Raw genomic sequence first — 17,118 nt, forward strand, 5'->3', positions numbered from 1 at the left:
TGAATGATTACTTCTATGCTGATAAATTGTTGTATGTCTTGTATGTTTATTTGTACATGTTAAATTGTATGATGGTTGTATGAATTAAATTACCTAAGCTTACCCTTGCGTTTCCTTGTGTTGTCTACTGTTTATGTACGTCCGTCTTGTCCATGCAATGATCATCCGTGTGGATGTGAGGAGATGGAGACACTCTTTTGGAAGAAGTGATTGAAGAAGAGAACCTGGTGGACGTCGAAGTGAAGGCCGAGACCTAGATCGTCCAGTAGGTTTAGCTTACTTAGAATTTTTGGGACGTTCGGTTATTAGTTTTTGTAAAACCGTTCGTCTTGGACCTTGGTTGTTATTGTATTAATTTTTGAACCTTGTATCTGTTTAACGTTCGGCTTTGATAGCTGATTTAGTTAAGACTGCACTGTTTAATCATGTAAATGTGATTAGTTCTAATTTATGGTAATTACTATATTTTGGGATGTTACAAACCCAGATGAATCGGGTTTTTAGTGGGTCTGGTTCTGTTTTGACCTATGTCAAAGTTTGTACTTTTATTAAACTTAACCCGGGGCCCACGAGTTTTAATATATTTTGAGTTACATTGTTTGAACATAATTATACAAACATTGTAATAAGTGGAAAAGTATCTTAATATGAATAGATTTTATGACCAGCCAAATAATTAGAAAGAAAAACTAAAGAAAAAGTGTGTGGTGTTTATATATATATATATATATATATATATATATGGGACTATAATTATTTTAAAAATTTAAAAGAGAACAAGTATTAAGACGGATATTGGACACCAAGGGGATATGTACATACATATTTCTTCTCAATACCCAATTAAAAAAATTAGATATTGTTTATATTCACGCTTATAACCGATCAATATAAATTCTCACTAGTATAGATAATACTCACATATACGGATTTATTTTGCATCTGTATACAGGATGTATCAATTGTCCTGTTCTAGAAGAAAGTGGACTAAGTTACAATGGTATAATAATGAAGACTACTAAATGATTTGTCTTCAGATTTATTTTTTAATTAGCTAGAAAATATTATTAAAAATTATAAAATGTAAACTACATTTCATATTTATTAGTATAACATCTGAAAGATACGGGTACAAAGATTTACAAAAAAAAATTAAAGTATATTATACCTATACAAATTGTTGTAATAATGTGTTTCAAAATTCACTAGTGCAGGAAAGACTTTTAACGTCACCCTTTAGACGTCTGATCCTCGAATATCCAACGTAAAAAATGACCATGACATTTTTCGTAAATAAAACAACTATTTAGACGTCGGCTATGGAGGGGTCCAACATCTAAATACTCATATATGTCGGCTCCCCCGAATAGACGCTAAAACTAAACGAAAAAAGTTTAAAAAAATAATTTTTTATTCTATTTAGACGTCTGTTATGGGGGCAACCGACTTCTAAAGTCATTTAGACGTTTGTTATTGGGGAACCGACGTCTAAATACACAACCCAGAAATTTAAAGAGTCACTTTTTGTCTCCATTTAGACGTCTGATCTCGTCACTCCGACTTCTAAAGCCCTTTAGACGTCTGTTATTGGGGAACCGATGTCTAAATACACAACCAAGAAATTAAAAAAGTCACTTTTTGACTCCATTTAGCCGTCGGATCCCGCCACTTTGACTTCTAAAGCCCTTTAGACGTGTGTTATTGGGGAACCGACGTCTAAATACGCAGCCAAGAATTTAAAAAAATCACTTTTTAACTCCATTTAAACGTCTGTTATGGGGGGAACCGACTTCTAAAGCCCTTTAGATGTCTGTTATGGGGGAACCGACTTCTAAATGTCGGCATTAAAACAACGCGAACGCGAGACAACTGTTACGTGCACTCATTGTTCATCATCTTCGTCGTGTTTTCTCTCTACAGGTTACGCTTTTCAGGTTCGTTTTCTCACTTTTGCACCGTTTTAAATTAATTTTACTTCGATTACATCACTCTTTGATGCATTATCTTTCATTTGAACCAATTAAAATGCGTTTTGGTTGGATTTTGGTGTAGTTATTCTCGTGTCCTTGGATGACATTCTTCGGCGGCGATTTCTTGCATTTTGCACTCCTCCAATTCCCTCCAATACGTTTTTAAAACCATCCAATAAAAAAAATGTATAATATATTCTCTCTAACTAAAATATAAAGTTGTAAACTCTAATCACCATGAGTCAAGAGAACTTCAGAGACGTCTGACTTGTATGGATCGGACGTCTATAGAGACGTCTGACCTAAAGGGTCCGACATCTTATTAACGTCACTCATATAGACGTCGGATAAAGATGAGACGTTAAAAACCCAAAATAATGTACGTTTAAAGTTCTTTCTGCACTAGTGATTTAACACAAACTCCATAAATATAAATTATATTTTTCTTAAGATACGAATCCATACCATTATGAATTATCCAAGTAATTCAAACTATGATTTATGATTGATTAGATATTTCACATATAAAAGTGGTATAAATTTCTAAACTTTTATTACATCACAGGCCAAATATGAATAAATATATTCAATATTATCATTGTGGATAATACCTATATAGAAATGTTCATAATATCATTCATTGTTATTAATATTCATGATGAAAAGTCTGTATATCTTTCAAATACATTAATATTCATGATTAAAAGTCTGCATATCTTTCAATTTGACCAGTCAGCGCTATTGACATACACATTATTTTCAAATACTATTGAAATATTAATTAATTCTATTGACTTATTAAACTGGTCAGCGCTATATTTTTAACATAATAAAAACACATAAAAGAGAAGCTTTTTGATATATTTTTTTTGTAATAAAATGTTCATGTAATACTAGTCACTCCTAACATATTTGATTTTCTTAGTTGTCTTAAATATAGTTACAGATACAATATGCTAGTTTCTTCTAACCTAGAGATAATAAATTTCTATGAACTCTTTAGGGAAAAAAAACTTTTATATAATTCTTGCATGTAAATTATGAGAATAGATGAAGTTGGTAAAGTTTTCTTCATTTAAAAAAAATCAACTTATAACATTTGATATAACATTAGAAATTCAAATATATACATATTTTCAAATGATTTAAAATTTAATGTACAAAAATAACATAACACAAATGAATGAATTCATCGGTTTTTGCACCAAACTAGGCATATTTGCCTATAATATTACCAAAATGGGCAAATTCAACCAAATTTACGAAAATGGGGAAGTCGTGGGGGGCCCAAACGACTTCAAATGAAGAAGTCGTGTCCCTCCTGCACGACTTCACACTGTTCATAGCAACAGTGTTGAAGTCGTGCACCCCAAAAACGACTTCAAGACTTTGTAATCGATTACAATGTAATGGTAATCGATTACAGAGTGTTGAAATCATGACCACCCTGCACGACTTCAAATTTGTATGCCACCAAAAGCACTGGTAATCGATTACAAAACATGTGTAATCGATTACCAGGTTGTTTTGGTGCAAGGCGGAAGAGACGCTCGTCCAGGCAGAAGCGGACGCTCGTCCAAGCAGAATAGGACGCTCGTCCTGCCAGGCAGAAGAGGACGCTCGTCCAGCCAGGCAGAGAGAACGCTCGTCCAGAAAGCTAAGAGGACGTTCGTCCATCTAGCTAAGAGGACGCTCGTCGAGATGCGCTCAGTGGACGCTCGGCAGGAGAAGTGGACGCTCGTCCATTTTCAGTGAACGCTCGTCCACATACAGATCGTCCGCGCCCGGGCGCGCGATTTTTTCAGAAAGTTTCAACACTCTGTAATCGATTACCAAATCAATGTAATCGATTACAGGATCCAGAAGTCGTTTTTGGGATGCACGACTTCAACACTCACTACAAAAATTAAGAATTTTACCAGGGGTTTTTTTTGGCGTTACCGGCGGTTTTAACCCCTGGTAAATACTTTACCCGCGGCTGGGAAAACCGCTGGGAAAATCGCCGTCGGCAAATAATTTCCGGGGGTTTTCTGTAAAACCGCCGCTACTTACGGAGGTTTTCAAAAACCGCCGGTAATTTCGGAGGTTTTCAAAAACCGCCGGTAATTTCGGAGGTTTTCAAAAACCGCCGGTAATTTCGAAGGTTTTAGAAAACCGCCGGTATTTGCAGGGGTTTTTTTATAAACCGCCGACATTTGCAGAGGTTTTTTAAAAACCGCCGGTGTAACATCCCAAAATATAGTAATTACCATAATTGAGAATTAATTACAATTAATAATATAAACAGTGCAGTCTTTGCATTAACTCAGATTTAAAAGCCGAACGGCATCAGTACAAGGGAAGCGCGCATAAACGCTTACAAGGGAAACTAAAACGAAAGCTTCAAATATATACTAACGTACGCTAAACAGAAGCAAAACAATAACTAGGACGAACGGCTATACAAAACACTTGGCCGAACGTTCAATCGAAGCTAACAACTTCAGTCCTAATTTAACGAGCGTGTTCAGGCTCGGTCTTTACTTCCACTTCCACAAGATTTGCATCTTCCAAATTTCCTTCTTCCAGCATTTCTCCAAGGGACGTACCACCATCTGCTCACATCCACAACGGATGATCATTGCATTTGACAAGACGGAGATACATGGACAGTAGACAACACAAAGAAAATTGCAAGGGTAAGCTTATAATATTTAATTTATACAATCAACACATACATTTACATTTCAAAACACACATACATTTACATTTCAAAACACACATACAGCATGTGGTTCATCAAATAATAATCATAGAAAAATGTAATATAAGACAGACCGTCCGGACTGTATGAACCGTGTAGCTACAGGCGTCCTTGCACCCGAGTGATGTAGTAACTGGGATACCCTCAACAGCTGCCACTCGAGGTTAATCCTTCGCCCCTGCTAAGTGAGGGATACGAAAGATCTCCTGCCATTCCCACACATGACTACTCCCTTCTACGTGAAGATGAGCATCACGGAATATCAGGATGGACCAAGCCAGCATTAGCATGCCCACAGTCATACTTTACAAAACTCAATAATCAATCATATCTGAGACGTTCCTCCTTGGAACGCTCGTTAAAATCCATTTCCAATAATTCGTTCACAATATCATTCGCCCATATTAAACGGTTCTCATATTCACATTTTCATTCTGTGTTCCACTCTCTTAAATTCATTAACGTTCATCACTTAATCAATAGAGACTATCGTTACAGTACTCCTACATCCTCGTTTCTGATCAAAAGAAACGAACCATTTATCCACTTAATACGTTTCAACACTAAAAATTTTGAAGGTACTGATCTTAGAAGATATGGATGATACTTAGAAAGATTTTAAGTATATAGACTCCAGGTAGAATCCAAAGGATACAACCAGTAAGAAAATATTTAGATAAACAACCAAATATGATTAAATTCAGAAGACAACACTGCCAGTCAAAGAACGAACGTTAAATAACAATTTGGACGAACGCCAGTTACGTTCGCATTCAGAATTCAATAATAAGGACGAGCGTTCAGTTATAAAACCGAACCCTCCTTTAACGAACGCTGGGTCAATGACCGAGCATAAATCCGAACGAACGCTTGGTATAAACCGAGCGCTATCTAGGACGAACGCTTCGGTATAAGACCGAGCGCCCATTTGGGACTAACGTTTAATAAAATGACGAACGCTCTGTAAAATGAACGTTCGACACAAAGTCGAATGACATCAAGGACGAACGCTCGACTTAAGGCCGAACGTCATTGAGGACGAACGCTCGACTTAAGGCCGAACGTCACGTATTTATAAAGTTTCAAATATTTATCTATACTGAGCTGAACCGAACGCTCATTCACAAAATTGGGGACGCTCGTTCTCGAGCAGAATTCCTTCCAAATGAAGGAATTCCAAATCTAAGTTATTTTGCTGAACCCCGAACGGTCTATGACCGTACCGGGACGAGCGTCATTTATCAGAGGGGAGATTAAAATTCCAGATTTCTCAAGTTTAACAGAACTTTCCAGATTTCAAATTTATAACTTTATAACTTTCATTCCAGATTTAATTCATTACTAACATCATTCTCATACAGATTTCAACATTTTAATCATTCCAACTCTACCATAATCATACTCCATTCATACGTAATCAAATCATCATGCATTTCAAACCACCAACAATATATACAATCCACGCAAACAGTGATCGTTCATGACAGATAAATCAAAATCAGAAAGCCAGATTCCATAACAGTGGTCAATCATACAACTCAAACATTACATTTTTCATTCATACAACTCAGATTCCACAACATGCAGTATAAATTAAACACATAGCTTCCCTTACCTGGATAGCAGTGTACTCCCTATGCAACCACTTGTTAACTTGTCCAAATAAAATTTCCTACCCGCAACGTGCTTTCTCAAGCGTTTCACTAACTCTATCCAGAAAGAACGTAGGAAACTTAGAGTATATTCTAACATGCAGCTGTATTAAGGTCTGCATGCAACTTAGAAAAGGGTTTCTAGGGTTCGAGAGCTTACCAGTCCAGATCTTGGTTCTGTTCGGTTCAGAACGCTGCTCACGGTGCAGGGAACGTTTCTGCAGTATCTGAAATGGATTAGGAGTAAGCTTTGGTAAGTTACAGAAGAGAGAAGCTTGGGAGTTCCTAGAGAGAAGTTGGAGGAGATGAAAGGGTGAATTCGGAGGAAGAAGATGAGTGAGTGCAGGTGAAAGGGTTTTTTTCTAAAATTTAGAGTTTTGTTAATTTCTTGTTCGTTTGAACGAACGTGTCTCAAGCCGACACCTGCACACCAACCTCTGATCAGGAAGCTTCTTCCGCAACACGTGGCGTGCTTGCATGCAAGGATTGGTGCGTTTTTAATGCACTGAGTGCGTGTGACGTGGAGCGGTTTCAGAGAATTATGGGGGCTTGGTTTCAGTGCACTGCAGAGGGATTTATCAGCTTTTGAAAGTGGGTTTTTAATGAGAATAAGCGTTGATTGTGGTGTGGATTAATTATGATGACAGGGAATTACTACTACTAATTATTTAGGGTTTCACATTCCCCCTAACTACAAAAATTTTCGTCCTCGAAAATTTAGAACTTACCCGTGAACCAGTGTGGATACAAGTCCTTCATTGCACCCTCAACTTCCCACGTTGAATCACCAGTTCTAGCGTCCCACACTACCTTCACCAAACGAATGTCCTTTCCTTTGTGCAGCCTGGTGCGAACGTCTTCAATACGTACTGGTTGCAATTCTAATGCTCGGTCTGGGCGCAATTGGATGTCCTCCAACTCCAACACGTGAGAAGGATTAGCTACGTACTTTCTGAGTTGGGAAACGTGGAAAACAGGATGGAGGTTTGAGAGTTGAGGAGGCAAGGCAAGTTCATAAGCTACTGGTCCATTCTTCTTCAGAATTTGATACGGCCCTATGAACTTGGGAGACAGCTTCTTTGGACGAACGGTTTGGCCTACTTCAGTGATCAGGTTGAGTCTAAGAAAATACATGATCTCTTGAGCTCATCCAGTTAGCACATTCTCTCCTTCCTGGAACCAACAAAGTGGTGTGCGGCACTTACGCCCGTACAGAGTTTCGAAGGGAGTCATTCCAATGCTGGACTGGAAGTAATTTGGTATCCCTAAATAAGAACATCTTCTAGCTCTAGTACATCAGACGAGTCTCCAATATACTTCTAGCGTAGTGATGCGTGAAAACTAAACGATGATTAATTAATTGAGAAGGCAATGGTATCTTCATAAGCTATCGTTCCAATGCGTCTACAATCCAAGTACCTTCGGCAGCAGCTTCCTGGGACAAGCGACTTCGTCCCACACTCATGTCTTTAGCAATTCTTAAATGTTGACTGGTTTCAACTATAACGATCGGTTATGTTTGGGTAAGGACTAAATGTTTATGGGAAGGTAATAAATTACAAGGAATCTCTGAAATGAGAAACAAGTATAGAAAAAGAATTAATATTGAAGTATTTTACTATTGGATTAGAGTGTGAAAGGGATACACAGAAGCAACAGATGAGAGGAAACATAAAAGATTAATCTGAATATCCCAGGATAAATTGATTATCGAAAACTAAGACAGTATATATATATAAATAGCAAATTCAAGTAAAGGGCATAAGTGCCGAACGTTAAAGAACGAACGAAACCGAGCAGTCAAAGGACGTTCATAGCCAAACGCTAAAAATGTTTGGCCACAAAAGATCAAATGATTAATCACCAGAAACAAAATGAAAAATAATTTAAAAGTTTTATTCCAACTGACAGTTACTGTTTGAAGAATGGAGTATAGGTCGAGTGATTGAAAGAGAGTATCAAATGTATCAGAGTTAGGCAGAGAACTGATTTTCTTGATCATTTGGAGAACGAGACTTCATCTGACCCCTAATTGATTCAAAACAGACGTTCATACAAGTATGCGAACGTCAGAATCGATCTACTCGTCGAGCCATTCCTTCAGAATGATAACTGAGTAAGTCTTCAACCGGATGCTAAATTTACTCTTCAACGATTGCACGGAACCTAGAGATGAATTGAAAATGTCTATCAGAATTGCTACCAGTTTGGATTCTAAGAAATCAATCTTCCTACTTACATGTGGAGTTAAACCCATCATTATGGTTAGTTCTCAAACCGATGATCATAAAGCAAAATTTCTTGGTCAGTCTATCCTCAGTAATTCTAATAGTACCTCTACCTTATGACCGATCTATAAAGGTAATTGACTTAAGTTCTAAGTAACCCTATCCTGTTGTCGTGTGATCTCCAAAGTTCCACCTTTACATTTTGACATGTTACCTTACAACACGTAAACCTAGCTACTCCTGCTCATAAACCCATCTACTAAGTTGATCGTGATGACCTTGTAAAAATCCATCTCCCACTTCACTATAAAGGACAAAGATCTTTTAGCTGAATTTTCAACACACCGTCCATTCGTAATTCAAAGTCTGCTCGTTACTCTCTTTCGATTTGTTCTACCGAATGGTCTAATCTTAAAAGAAACGAATGCCAACACCCCGTTCTCGGGAAGTATTCTCCTAAATTAGTCAACTCTAGAAAATTACATCCTCCCTAGTATCATAATAAGCGTCTATCTCACGGTCGGATATTAAAATTAATCCAATTGTTGGTGTATACACTATCAGACCAAACTGCTCCCTTATCACAATAACTAAACAACGTACATCATGGCGTTTCATACCGCAAGAAAGTGCAGGTGATAAACGTACCTGAGTTAGCTGCCTCTGCACCAATAATAGCATACACACGTCCAGCTGCTTGGGCTCGTCCTCCTCTAGACTGATTCCTGCCAGCGTTTGGTGGTCTCATCACTGCTCTTCCACCCATGTTACACTCATTATCTAAGTGTCCGTTTCGCCCACAAAGATTACAGTGCTTCACTCCCACCAGTTGAGGACAGGACGAACGGTAGTGTGGCCCTCCACACTGGAAACACGTAACGTTCCCGACCTGACCAGATTGTCCAGTAGGAACTAGAGCTCGAGAGCCGCTCGTATTAGATGATTGATTTGGACGAACGTAGGGGGTCCTCCTTGGAGTAACATTGCCTCTGGAAACGATAGGTCCTCTATTTACTTGCTGTTGTTTCTTGTGCCTTTCTACTTCTGCCATGTTCTTCTCTAAAACCTTGGCCCTCTCAACCATGGCAGGGAACGTTCTTATACATAAGCTGGAGATCAAAACCTTCAAGTCACTCCGCAGTCCGTTTTCAAACTTACGGCACTGCCATTCTTCATTTGTGGCCATTGTGTTGAAACGAACCAAGTGTTTGAACTTGTTCGTATACTCAGAAATAGACATCCCTCCTTGGACCAATTGAAGAAACTCCACCTCTTTTGCAAACCGGACGCTATCAGGAAAATATTCTTCATAGAATTTACTCCTAAACACTTCCCAAGTAATAGGAGTTTGAGCGTCTGTCAAGAGAGCTTTCACGCTCGTCCACCAGTAGTTCGCTTCACCAGTCAACAAATACTCAGCGTACGCCAACCTGTTCACATCTGGGCAGCGTTTGGCGTTAAAAATTCTCTCCATATCTCCCAGCCATTGATCAGCCTCATCAGGAAGGCACTTTCCACTGAACTTAGCTGGGTGATGTTGCAGGAAGCTCTCCAAACTCCACTCAGCTGCAGGTTGGGCAGCGTTTGAAGAGGATGCTCCAGGCGCACCTCTAGTTGCAGCCAGGATCTCCATCAACTGCCTTTGCGTGTTTTCAGAATTGACACGCGAGGCCTCCAAACCTTGCATAGCAGCTTGGTTTTGCTGCATCAGGGTAGCGTTTTGTTCCAGCAACGTGGTGTTCTGTTGATGCAGTCGTTCAACTACAGTTTCCAACAACCTAGTGTTGCTGGACGTATCGGACTCATTCGGTTGGGGAGGAGGAGGAAGTCTAGGCGCCATTAGTTCTCTGGATCAGAGAAAAACGAGCGTTAGTAAAGTTCGAGAGTTAAAACAATAACTCATTAACACATAATAAGCACACAGCAAAAACGTAGTGCACTCATAACCTACAGTGTTCCTTAAAAGAACAAAACTGCTCTGATACCACTAAATGTAACATCCCAAAATATAGTAATTACCATAATTGAGAATTAATTACAATTAATAATATAAACAGTGCAGTCTTTGCATTAACTCAGATTTAAAAGCCGAACGGCATCAGTACAAGGGAAGCGCGCATAAACGCTTACAAGGGAAACTAAAACGAAAGCTTCAAATATATACTAACGTACGCTAAACAGAAGCAAAACAATAACTAGGACGAACGGCTATACAAAACACTTGGCCGAACGTTCAATCGAAGCTAACAACTTCAGTCCTAATTTAACGAGCGTGTTCAGGCTCGGTCTTTACTTCCACTTCCACAAGATTTGCATCTTCCAAATTTCCTTCTTCCAGCATTTCTCCAAGGGACGTACCACCATCTGCTCACATCCACAACGGATGATCATTGCATTTGACAAGACGGAGATACATGGACAGTAGACAACACAAAGAAAATTGCAAGGGTAAGCTTATAATATTTAATTTATACAATCAACACATACATTTACATTTCAAAACACACATACATTTACATTTCAAAACACACATACAGCATGTGGTTCATCAAATAATAATCATAGAAAAATGTAATATAAGACAGACCGTCCGGACTGTATGAACCGTGTAGCTACAGGCGTCCTTGCACCCGAGTGATGTAGTAACTGGGATACCCTCAACAGCTGCCACTCGAGGTTAATCCTTCGCCCCTGCTAAGTGAGGGATACGAAAGATCTCCTGCCATTCCCACACATGACTACTCCCTTCTACGTGAAGATGAGCATCACGGAATATCAGGATGGACCAAGCCAGCATTAGCATGCCCACAGTCATACTTTACAAAACTCAATAATCAATCATATCTGAGACGTTCCTCCTTGGAACGCTCGTTAAAATCCATTTCCAATAATTCGTTCACAATATCATTCGCCCATATTAAACGGTTCTCATATTCACATTTTCATTCTGTGTTCCACTCTCTTAAATTCATTAACGTTCATCACTTAATCAATAGAGACTATCGTTACAGTACTCCTACATCCTCGTTTCTGATCAAAAGAAACGAACCATTTATCCACTTAATACGTTTCAACACTAAAAATTTTGAAGGTACTGATCTTAGAAGATATGGATGATACTTAGAAAGATTTTAAGTATATAGACTCCAGGTAGAATCCAAAGGATACAACCAGTAAGAAAATATTTAGATAAACAACCAAATATGATTAAATTCAGAAGACAACACTGCCAGTCAAAGAACGAACGTTAAATAACAATTTGGACGAACGCCAGTTACGTTCGCATTCAGAATTCAATAATAAGGACGAGCGTTCAGTTATAAAACCGAACCCTCCTTTAACGAACGCTGGGTCAATGACCGAGCATAAATCCGAACGAACGCTTGGTATAAACCGAGCGCTATCTAGGACGAACGCTTCGGTATAAGACCGAGCGCCCATTTGGGACTAACGTTTAATAAAATGACGAACGCTCTGTAAAATGAACGTTCGACACAAAGTCGAATGACATCAAGGACGAACGCTCGACTTAAGGCCGAACGTCATTGAGGACGAACGCTCGACTTAAGGCCGAACGTCACGTATTTATAAAGTTTCAAATATTTATCTATACTGAGCTGAACCGAACGCTCATTCACAAAATTGGGGACGCTCGTTCTCGAGCAGAATTCCTTCCAAATGAAGGAATTCCAAATCTAAGTTATTTTGCTGAACCCCGAACGGTCTATGACCGTACCGGGACGAGCGTCATTTATCAGAGGGGAGATTAAAATTCCAGATTTCTCAAGTTTAACAGAACTTTCCAGATTTCAAATTTATAACTTTATAACTTTCATTCCAGATTTAATTCATTACTAACATCATTCTCATACAGATTTCAACATTTTAATCATTCCAACTCTACCATAATCATACTCCATTCATACGTAATCAAATCATCATGCATTTCAAACCACCAACAATATATACAATCCACGCAAACAGTGATCGTTCATGACAGATAAATCAAAATCAGAAAGCCAGATTCCATAACAGTGGTCAATCATACAACTCAAACATTACATTTTTCATTCATACAACTCAGATTCCACAACATGCAGTATAAATTAAACACATAGCTTCCCTTACCTGGATAGCAGTGTACTCCCTATGCAACCACTTGTTAACTTGTCCAAATAAAATTTCCTACCCGCAACGTGCTTTCTCAAGCGTTTCACTAACTCTATCCAGAAAGAACGTAGGAAACTTAGAGTATATTCTAACATGCAGCTGTATTAAGGTCTGCATGCAACTTAGAAAAGGGTTTCTAGGGTTCGAGAGCTTACCAGTCCAGATCTTGGTTCTGTTCGGTTCAGAACGCTGCTCACGGTGCAGGGAACGTTTCTGCAGTATCTGAAATGGATTAGGAGTAAGCTTTGGTAAGTTACAGAAGAGAGAAGCTTGGGAGTTCCTAGAGAGAAGTTGGAGGAGATGAAAGGGTGAATTCGGAGGAAGAAGATGAGTGAGTGCAGGTGAAAGGGTTTTTTTCTAAAATTTAGAGTTTTGTTAATTTCTTGTTCGTTTGAACGAACGTGTCTCAAGCCGACACCTGCACACCAACCTCTGATCAGGAAGCTTCTTCCGCAACACGTGGCGTGCTTGCATGCAAGGATTGGTGCGTTTTTAATGCACTGAGTGCGTGTGACGTGGAGCGGTTTCAGAGAATTATGGGGGCTTGGTTTCAGTGCACTGCAGAGGGATTTATCAGCTTTTGAAAGTGGGTTTTTAATGAGAATAAGCGTTGATTGTGGTGTGGATTAATTATGATGACAGGGAATTACTACTACTAATTATTTAGGGTTTCACAGCCGGTAACAAAAATAATTTATTTTTTTATGATTTAAATGATTTTATTATAATTAATTATTCATTATATAAAATAATGAACCAAAATTAAATTTTTTTACAATGCAAATAATAAATCACAATGAAATACAACATTTAAAACATTAAATATTAAAACTAAAAGATATAAACATGAAAATTATAAATTATAAACATGAAATTGCCAACAGTTTTGCCTTCCATAATAAAAATTATACATTACAATTTTATCTTTAGAAAAACTGGTTTTTTTCCCTTTTCTAATAAACATTAAAAATTCTTGCCTTTTTAATTTTGGGAACCAAAAATGGATTGAAATTAATACATATTTAAGTCATTTTGTTTATGATAAAATATAAAAGCATTTATACTTGCATTAATGAAATAGTGACAAAGTGCCAATTAAAATACAATTAATAAAATAGAACAATAAAATGTTCATAATTATAATTATTTCATAAAGGATAATTACTTCGGCTCTTGAATAAATAATAAAAAAAGTTAAAGACAAAGGCAAGTGCTAAAAAAAATTGAATAATAAAATCTGATCTAAATGGAAGATAAGCCATCTAACTTTGTCTTAAACATTAGAATCAATGAGTAATAAAGTTAGAATTGTACTGAGCAATATCATCTTGACCCATGTTTCAACTAATAAAAGAAAGAATAGATAGCAAAGGAAAATGGCCATGGCCCGTGAGTATTGAAAATGTACTTAATAAAAAAAATAGCAACAGTTCCCAGACATTCAGTGTTCTACATATTGACTGAGGTAGGACCATGACTAGATCAATTATTAAACAACAATAATACTATAAACTTATGAACATTCTTGATTCAATTCGGACAGGACTATATGGTTCTTATCAATTTTCATGTGAAACCAAAGTTAGTGTACATCTATTCCGTTAAGTTTCCAATACCATGTCTTATCAATTAAATGAACGAAAATAAAGGAGTATGACTTGTCTGACACTCAAAATACTGTCATGGAAAAAACTATAAAAATATTATGCAAGAGAACCAATTCATATTTTTTTTTATATTGGATAGATGAGAGATTCATCCTCATGTATTTGTATCACAACACTTTCAAGAAACAGATAAAACCATTCGTTGAAACCAATCCTGAAACCAAATAACCCCAAAGCACAAGCCATATTATATTGAACATATAGGCATGACAAATCAAGAAGCTAAATTTCCTTCATTTCAAACCTTTACACTTTCATCCCTGGAAAAAACTGCATTCCCTGCAATTGTTGGTCCTTTTAGCCAAGAAATTCACGTCGTCATTTGTAACAATTAAACCAAAAGTTGCATCTTCCTGGAACACAATAAAAATAACCATACAATTCACGACTGACCTGATTACCAGAACAGAAAAAAAAAATAGAAATTGGAAATTAGAAGGAAGGTGATAAATCTAATCTTTATGAGGATGCTGAATTTGAAAACATTTGTAGACAGAAGATGACAATGGGGAAAAAAATTAATAATACCTGCCAACCTGCTTCAATGCTGTTGAGATCTTTACCAAAAGAGCAGTCATAATCCACATTTGAGAAAAGCTAAATTCATTGGGTTGTTGAACTTTTTGGTTCCGAACGTTTATGGTTGCCTTGGCTCCATAATACTTATTCCCTCCACATAAGTTATGGCATGCTAAATGCTCCAAAAAGATCAAAGGAATAAAGAAAAATATACAAAATCAGGAGAAATCAATAAATAAGTAATCAACTTTTATCCTTTGCTCCCATACTATCTTGTTTTTCCTTTTGCATAAAAAGGAGACCTAATAGGGTAGGTAGTTTACAAATTTTTCTATCTTCTTTTGCATAGAAAAAAGGCCCAATATGGCAAACAATTTTTCCACTCTAACTTATGAGGTCTGGTTGAGGTTTAGCTGGCTTTGGCTGAGGGAAGCTTGTTTCCTTCTTTTTTCCAAATTGTTGAATAGAGCTTGCCCTTAGTATGTCATTCTTTGAGGTCCTTCTGACAGGAATTGTTCCTTGAGGGCACCTTCCATTTTGGTGCCACAGTTGAGTAATAGGCTAGGAATTTGAAGAGACTTTGTTCTCCCCAAAAGGGTGCCCTTCAGGATGGAAATTTGGTTTCATCTACATCAACAATCTGTGATTGTTTCAAATTCAAGTTTGAACCAAAGAAAAGAGAAAGAAAAATGGAGCTAACCAGGGAAGAATTTTGAATTATAGCATTAAAAGGCACTAGATAAGAAAAGTAAAATTCTTCACCTGTATCTTGTGATTTTTGAGGTTAGGGTGATCCAAAGCTGGCTGGTGAGAGACATGGACGCAGTCAATAATATCTCCATCGGGACTCTGCTTTCACAACAACAGAAATGCAAATTAGAAAGAATTATGCTCATGGATGTGCACAAAAAGCAAATGAACCAAACCAAATTACACTACAATTCCTAGTAAACATAGATTTTGCTCAAAATTCAAGAACAAGTGAATCGTTCTCTACTCCTTTTGTGTAGTCCCTAAGTTTGGTACCTTTAGAGAGTATATTAGCAACAACCTACACAAAACAAAGCAACCTAATAACTTAATACATGTCGATTCATTTCAACAGCAGTAATGCTTTCAACACAGTGACGACAAAGTGACTCACATCATTATTCTTACACTCTTCCAGCTCCTGCTCTAGTCCTTCAACCGATATATCATCGCTGCAAAGAAGTTAACGCAATAAGTGACATCAAAATTCCATTTTCGAACTCGTGAAGATAATGCATAGCACATTCCCCCAAACATACAATTATACCTAAAAGAACATTAACATAGGGACAAGCAAATTGTACCACATACAAGCACTCAATCACACTAAAATAGTTCTCCATACCTGGAAGTTCTTTATCTCCATGGCCAAACCCAAAATAGCAAGACACTAGAAGAAAGCCCCATTCAAATCCCTAAAAACAGAACCCGAATTCAAACCTTAAATCAATCGTGAATTTCATCCAAATCTCTACTGCTGCTAAGACGCTGGAAAACGAGATTCTTGCGTCGTGAAAACACCACGCCTAAGCCACCGGAAACTCGCCGTGAAGACGCTGAAACATCGTTGTCGCAAAGTAAATGTCGTTGTCGCCACACCCACGGACAGAGGCCATCACGCCGCGGATTAGGCATGACTCTATCAGCTTCTCTGCGACGGGGCATCCTTGTTTCTCTTCTTGACAGATTTCTTTCCAAGTTGAATTGTCTTGATTGTGATCAAGCCCCAAGCGCTCCACACCATCTTTGAAGATGAACAAATGGAGGAGGAAAATGATATGATTGAGGGAAAATGAGACCACAGAGGTAAGAAGCGGGAATGAGTTAATAGAAAATGAAGAGGCACGGGAGGAAACTAGGGTTAGTAGAAAATGAATAAAAGAAATGTTAGGAAGGGTTATTATCAACACTAGAAAAATTTTAAAAGTTAACAAAGAAAAACAAATAACGACGGTTTTAGTTATAAACCGCAGGAAATTATTGGGGTTTTAAAAACCTCCGAAAAATAACCCCTCTTAAAATATATTATTTTTGTAGTGACTGTACCTATGAACAGTGTGAAGTCGTGCAGGGGGGCACGACTTCTTCTTTTGAAGTCGTTTTGGCCCCCCACGACTTCACTTTCGGTCAAATTTTGCC

General features: G+C 37.7%; 2 protein-coding genes and 1 long non-coding RNA gene across 12 annotated transcripts; all 3 read right to left on the bottom strand.

Moving 5' to 3' along the window:
• Positions 1–4,254: 4,254 nt before the first annotated feature.
• Positions 4,255–10,353, bottom strand: LOC148192887 (uncharacterized). Its single transcript, XM_088098393.1, has 3 exons — positions 6,526–10,353; positions 6,329–6,422; positions 4,255–4,564 (listed from the first exon to the last, which is right to left on the bottom strand). The coding sequence occupies exon 1, from the start codon at positions 10,299–10,301 to the stop codon at positions 9,198–9,200; it is 1,104 nt and encodes a 367-aa protein (XP_087954519.1). The 5' UTR covers positions 10,302–10,353; the 3' UTR covers positions 4,255–4,564; positions 6,329–6,422; positions 6,526–9,197.
• Positions 10,354–10,647: 294 nt separating this feature from the next.
• On the bottom strand, positions 10,648–13,402 carry LOC148192888 (uncharacterized). Its single transcript, XR_015782392.1, has 3 exons — positions 12,919–13,402; positions 12,722–12,815; positions 10,648–10,957 (listed from the first exon to the last, which is right to left on the bottom strand). It is a non-coding gene; the product is annotated as an uncharacterized LOC148192888 (long non-coding RNA).
• Positions 13,403–14,595: 1,193 nt separating this feature from the next.
• LOC148192889 (Pol-like polyprotein/retrotransposon) lies at positions 14,596–16,834 on the bottom strand. Of its 10 annotated transcripts, none has more exons than XR_015782021.1 (6): positions 16,420–16,834; positions 16,094–16,151; positions 15,976–16,000; positions 15,712–15,798; positions 14,959–15,589; positions 14,596–14,783 (listed from the first exon to the last, which is right to left on the bottom strand). XR_015782021.1 is itself a non-coding variant. In XM_088098331.1 (5 exons), exons 1-4 carry the CDS (start codon positions 16,440–16,442, stop codon positions 15,511–15,513), a joined length of 234 nt encoding a protein of 77 aa, XP_087954457.1. In that variant the 5' UTR covers positions 16,443–16,834; the 3' UTR covers positions 14,638–14,783; positions 14,967–15,510. The 10 variants fall into 10 exon arrangements, 4 of the variants coding, with proteins under 4 accessions (XP_087954457.1, XP_087954456.1, XP_087954454.1 ...); XR_015782019.1 differs by having other exon boundaries at positions 16,325–16,834; XR_015782020.1 differs by lacking the exon at positions 15,976–16,000 and having other exon boundaries at positions 16,325–16,834.
• Positions 16,835–17,118: the final 284 nt, after the last annotated feature.

The sequence above is a fragment of the Vigna umbellata genome, chromosome 9 (assembly GCF_029865625.1).
Source record: "Vigna umbellata cultivar VRB3 chromosome 9, Vumbellata_1.0, whole genome shotgun sequence".
NCBI lineage: Eukaryota > Viridiplantae > Streptophyta > Magnoliopsida > Fabales > Fabaceae > Vigna > Vigna umbellata.